This window comes from Elephantulus edwardii, unplaced genomic scaffold (genome assembly GCF_000299155.1).
Source record: "Elephantulus edwardii isolate Elephantulus edwardi_28Jun2011 unplaced genomic scaffold, EleEdw1.0 scaffold00030, whole genome shotgun sequence".
NCBI lineage: Eukaryota > Metazoa > Chordata > Mammalia > Macroscelidea > Macroscelididae > Elephantulus > Elephantulus edwardii.
The window spans coordinates 21683804-21690382 of NW_006399780.1; the positions used below are offsets into that span (position 1 = coordinate 21683804).

A 6579-nucleotide genomic window follows, 5' to 3' on the forward strand; every position below is an offset into this window, starting at 1 on the left:
CCTCTCCAAGATGAATCTGTTTGTTTTCCTGGCAGTCCATGGTACATTCAGTACCCTTCTCCAGCACCACAGCTCAAAAGCATCCACTCTCCTTCTGCCCTCCCTAGTTAGACTAACTTATTAAGGTATTTTTACCTCTTGTTTTACTGGTGAGTTAAATCACTGATGATTATAATTTTTCACATTGTTTTTTTGATAAAAATGATATATACTAATCCATAAAATGACTTTGGAAACTCTTTTCTATGTCTTTGGGAATGTTTTATACGATTTAGTCATATACAATTATAATACAAAATTTGAAGAAATAATAATTGGGTTTTAAATGATATATATTATGGAACGTTGACATTTTAGCCAAATTATTTTATATTTATGAGAAATCATACATTATTAAATACTTTAAGGCAAGGCCTGACATGCTATTATCCATATCTGAATATGATTTATGATCTTTTCCTAGAAATAAATTTTTTTAAGACGTACTCGTTATTTTAATTATATACTCTTTATGCATGTCTTCACACTGTCATTAAAAGGTTAAGTGGTTGCATCAAACACTGTGATCTTTAAACTGTAAAATATTAATATATTATCTTTCAGAAAAGGAAAAAATACTTCTGAAATAAACAATCAAAATAAATAAACAGGTTTCAAACATTGCAATAAACAGTTCAAATTGATGTAATACTGCTGTTGTTTACTAATGGACTAATTATGCAGAATTTCACAATTAAGACAATTTGGAAAAAATTCTCAAGCAAAACCACCAATGATATGTGACCCATCTGACGACACAGCTGGACTAGAGTAATCTTTTTAGGCCATTATGGATAAACTATTTGGACTGGAGTGACGATCAGGATACCTAAGAATTGGTGGATAACCAGCCATATGATGCCTTCTCCTGTTTGTGATATTTGGTCCAGTAACAGAGAATACTGTTAAGGGCAAGACTAAGGGAAATCTGAACATGTTAAGAAGGTAGATGGGGAAAGAAAGGTGGGTAGAAACTTGGGCAAAGGCCATGAGGGGCTGAGGAATCAGCTTGAATATAAAATGAGTGAGGTCTTTTGCTCAGTGCAGGGAACAGGAGATAGTGAGTAGCAGACAAATGGAGTTCATCTCCTGGGTGGGTACTGAGAAGTGTTGGAGCAAAAGCAATGTCTAAGCATTATCATCTCTCAGTGCTTATGTGCTCTGAGATGATGGGGAAAGGGTGTGTGTGTGTATTGGGGGGGGCTGGGTGGGTGTGCGCACACGCGCGCGCACACACACACACACACACACACAAGCATATGGCATCTTCATGTTTGCATCCTGAAATGAATTTAAGGCTCTTGTAAGGTGATAAGGAGAATGGTAGTGAAAAATAAGCTGTCTTTCCCAATATTCTTTTTAACACAAAATAAGAATCTGGTTTGGGAACCTAACAATGTTGACAACGGAGCAGTAGATGTACTAACATCAACTTCTTACATTTTGGGTTGAGTTTCTCAACTGAGTATGGTGCATGAGTTCATAAAGAGTGAGCTTGACAATTAACGATTATAGGCTGTTTTTGTTTTTATAGAAATAAATAACAATCTAATTTATTTATTGTATCCTCTTATTTCAGATTTTCTTACCAGCACAAAGAAGTACCAAATACAAAACAAATATCAATATTATTTATACAAAACATATATTCCATGATCAATACCCATGGTAGTTGTATACAAGAAATCAAGACATAGTACATTGATGTCAAAGAAATTTAAAATTGCAAATTAGCAAGGATATAAGTTTAGGAACTGTGGTGCAACTTCTCCAAATTATGATCTTTTCATTTGTTTTCTATGTATCTGAAAGTTAAATAATGAATAAGGTAGACTAAAGAAGAATTAATGCCTTTCAATTGCAATGTTAAGAGTATTGGAAATATGAACCGCCAAAGAACAAGCAAGTCTATCTTGAAAAAAGTGCAACAAGAGCATTCCTTAGAGACAAAGGTGGTCTAAATTTGTTATATTTATTCTGGGCCTAGTTTTAGGAGGAACCAGTCCTTGGATAATGCAGTATTAGATAAAGTTGGACTTTTTAGCCACTGCCCTAACTCCCTCTAATCTCCAGCTACCTTAACTTCAGGCATTGTTTGGTCTTACAAATCATCAATATCTGTGGGAGTAGAATAAGAGAGTTGCTTCCCACAGTGAACAGCAAGACTTAAGGGAGACTGGAACAAGACCTTGGCAGAAGGAAGACCCAGGTGGCCAGGCCCTGGTAATGATGGTGGAGAGAATGTCACACTGCTGTGGAGAAACTGTGGCAAGTTTTAACCAGAGGAGTCCTGAGAGAAAGATGAAAGATTTTTTATATTCTTGCTGGATGGCTGCTGAATTGAAACTGGAACCAGGATTAACTGAGGAAGAGTGCCTTCAGACTGCTGGGCTAAAACGTAGACTTGAATTGGGTGTTAATCTTTGCCTCCTCCACTCTCTGACTTGTTTCCCTAAGAAATCACACTTTTGGCACCACAGTCTGTGAGTTAGCAATGAGTAAACTAACCTGTTTCTTCTAGTGTGACTCTAGTGGCACCATATGGCTGCCCTATGGATTCTTCATTTGCTTTCTGCTCTGGGAGAGTGAGGGCCTGTGCTATTCACTCCCTCTGGCCCTTTCAGAGAGAAATTCAAAGCCCTGAACCCTTATGTCCCATTTTCTGCTCTGTGGACAGAGAAAGATATCATGCTGGAAAAGGCAGATTGGTAAAAGACAGGATGACCCTTAAGGAAATAGATAACATGATGACTGCCACACTGCCCTAGAACATGACAAAGATAGTGAGGGTGGTGTAGAATAGGGCAAGGTTCAGATTGTTGTTCATGGCGTCTCTATCAGTCAGAGTTAACTCAAAGCCACCCAATAACAACAAAAGCCAAAGAAGACAAATCTGTCTTGAAGTAAGGATAACCACGGTGCTTTCCAGTGAAACTTTATTTCCCATTCTTTGAGCATGTTGTCAGGAGGGGCCAGTCCTTGGAAATAGATATCTTGCTAGAAAAGTTAGAGGGTTAGAAAAAGAGGGGAAGACTCTCAATTGCATTGGAGACTATGGGAAAGGCTCAGGATAGGGCAAAGTTCTAATGTCCATAAGGTTGTTAGTAGTCAATTCAATAGCACTTAACAATAACAACATGGGAAACAACCAGCTTTTCCTGTTTAATTATGTAATTTTTTAAAAATTAATAAAATATATGGCACAAAAATTTTTAGGCTAAAAATGAGATATTTTTTAAAACGTCTTTATAATCTTTGTTCTTATAGCGTAGTATGAAAAGAGTTATACTGCTAACAAGAGACCCCACTTCTCTGACCATTCAAATCCAACAGCATTTCTGCAGAAAAAGATGAACAATCAACTTTTAAGTAATTTACAGGACAGAAAATCCAATGGAAAAGCAGGTACAAGTTCCAAAAGAAGGGCAATAAGATATTTTTATATCATATAAAATAAAATTGTTCTTTCAGTGACATTGCCCTTCACATAGTTACTAGGATGCTGTACTTTTGAAAAGAATACTCTGAGGTAATAATAACATAATTAAATTACATTTGTAGTCTAATTTTTTTTTCAGATTAGAAATAATGTTAAGCATGATTTGTGATGGTCTGGAATACTAGAAATACTGTATTTCTGGAGATATTCTAAAACACATTTTTCTGTCTGCCTTATTTCCTTTCATTTTTATGAAAATTACTATGAAATAATAAAAATTTTAAAAATATTTAGGATAATAAAAAGAGCTCTACCTCAAAGCTATGGAATAGAAAACAGTGCCAGCAAATGTACATGAGGAAAGAATGGATTTAAATGGGAAAAATATATACCTATATGAGATACTCTAGTGTCCTAGTCGCAAGAGCTGAACTGCAGTCCCAAAGGCCTGTGGTTTGAGGCCACTAGGGAACTCTGGTGGCCTAGTAACAAGAAAGCGGTGCTGCAATCCTGAAGGCACACAGTTCGAGGTCATCAGCTGCTCTTCAGGAGAAAAATGTGTAATCTCCTTTCGTGGGATTAACTACCTCTGAAAATCCACTGGAGGGTCAGCTATGGTCGGTCTGACTCGACAGTACATGACAATAACAACAACAGCTACTCTGAAGGAGAAAGATGGACAATCTCCTTCTGTGTGATTTACTGCCTCTGAAAACTTGCCAGAGGGTCAGATATAGGTCAGTCTGACTCTATGGTACACAACAACAACAACATATGCTTATGCATATTTAGATACATCTTCCTATATTTACACTATCAAGGACCTTTGACAATTATTGAAGGTAAAAATTGAAGAAGTAAGAATCTCTAGTTTTTGTGTGATTTTTGAAAAGTACTATTGTTGTTGTTGTTGTTATGTGCCATCAAGTTGAGTATGACCCATAGTGACCCTATAAACAACAGAACTGAACTCTGTCCTATCCCGTGCCATCCTCACACTTCCTGACACCTTAGAGCTCATTGCGCCAGTCACCATGTCCAATCCACCTGATCAAGGATCTTCCTCTCCTTTGTTGACCTTCAACCTTTCTGAGCATCATATCCTTCACCAAGGAATAGGCCCTCCTAGCAACATGCCCAAAACATGAGGTGAAGCATCATCATCTTTGTCTCCAAAGAACACTCTGGCTGCATCCTTTTCAAGACATATTTGTTTGTTCTTTTGGCCATTCATGGGATATTCAGGACTCATCTCCACACCACAGCTCAAAGGCATCAATTCTTCTTCTGTCATTCTTACTCATTGTCCAGCTCTCAGAATCATAACAAGTAATCAGAAAGACCATGGCCTGTGTCAGACACACTTTAGTACTCAAACTGATCATTACAACTCATTAATTTGGAGAGATATTTAACTGCAGACTTTCCCATAGTAATAAGTCTCCTTATTTTCTGACTGCTGGTATCAAGGGTTAATTGTAGATCTAAGTAAGATGATTTTGTTAACCATGTCAGTCTTTTTTTCTCTATCATAATGTTTCCAATTGGCCCACTGGTAAGAATCTTTGTCTTCCCAACATTGAGATGCAATCCATATTACAGGCTGGAAATTGTTCTTCACCACACATATTTGTGGTAGTCCTTTTATTTCTTCATTTGCCTGAGAAAAATGTAGTCTTTCTTACCATATCCATGAAGGCTCTCTTGACTTGTTGATTTCTAAGGCTATAAATAAAAGGGTTCAGCATTGGGGCTACTGAGGTGTTTAGTACAGCTACTCCCTTGCTCAAAGACACTCTGTCTTTTGCTGATGGATTAATGTACATGAAAATGCAGCTGCCATAAGAGATTGATATAACAATCATATGGGAAGAACATGTGGAAAAGGCTTTTGTCCTCTGACTAGTAGAAGGAATTCTCAAAATTGTCCTGATGATGTTTATGTAGGACAGAATTATTAATGCTAAAGTGAATAGTAGAGCAAATATAGCGCAGGAAAATCCTGTTAGCTCTAGGAATTTTGTGTCTGAGCAAGAAAGGTGTAGTAAGGGGAAATAATCACAAACAAAATGTTCAATAACATTGGACTTACAATAATTCAGTTTTATGAATAGCATAACCAATGGGAATATGATTAAAAATGAAGCTAGCCAGGAAGTGAAGACAAGCAACGTGCAGACTTGATGACTCATGATGGTAGTGTAATGCAAGGGTTTGCAGATGGCCACATAACGGTCATAGGACATGGCAGTCAGAAGGTTAAACTCTGTAACTCCCAGGAGAATAAAGAAAAATAACTGAGTCATGCAATCATTAAAAGAAATCACCTTATCTCCTGTAATAATGGTGCTCAGGAACTTGGGTATACTGACAGATGTAAATGAAATTTCTAATATAGAGAAATTTCTGAGAAAGAAATACATGGGGGTCTGAAGGTGAGAATTCAGGAGGGTCAGGATGATAAGGGTGAGGTTCCCAGTGATACTGAGCAGGTAGGTGAAGAATAGAAAGATAAAGATTATAACTTGAAGCTTTGGGTCATCTGATAATCCCGAGAGGACAAACTCTGTTGCTTCTGTATAATTTCTCATTTTTTTAAAATAATCTCTTACAAAATCTATAGGAGAAAATAGAAAAGAATCACCTGAGATCCAGTGTGAAAAACAATGTATACGAAATTTATGAACTTTTTAAGTAAACCAGTATAAAATTAAAAAAGCAAAATAAATAAAAGAGAACCGCCCGAAAACAAACAAATGAAAGTGCCTATAAAGAATGGACTTAACTTTAGAAACAGATATGTTATTTATGTACATGATTTGGGAGGATCTTTTATATAATTTAATAACAACATATGTTTTAAAATTTTACACGTATGCCAGGAATTATGATTTAATCTAATTTGTAGTTACTGGTCAGAAGCTGAGGTTTGAAGATTTTAAAAAGTCTTTCTAAACCACAGGTGCTGAATGAATAACACAGATATTCTCACCTAAGTCTGCTTTTGAGGGGTAAGTTTCCATATAATTGTTTATATATATTTATTTCATTTACATTATATTTTACACAGTGGTTCATTTTTATACAATCATTCTTATATA

General features: G+C 36.3%; 1 protein-coding gene across 1 annotated transcript; it reads right to left on the minus strand.

Annotated features, from left to right (window-relative positions):
* Positions 1–5130: 5130 nt before the first annotated feature.
* On the minus strand, positions 5131–6069 carry LOC102863191 (olfactory receptor 6C1-like). Its single transcript, XM_006884005.1, has one exon. The coding sequence runs from the start codon at positions 6067–6069 to the stop codon at positions 5131–5133; it is 939 nt and encodes a 312-aa protein (XP_006884067.1).
* Positions 6070–6579: the final 510 nt, after the last annotated feature.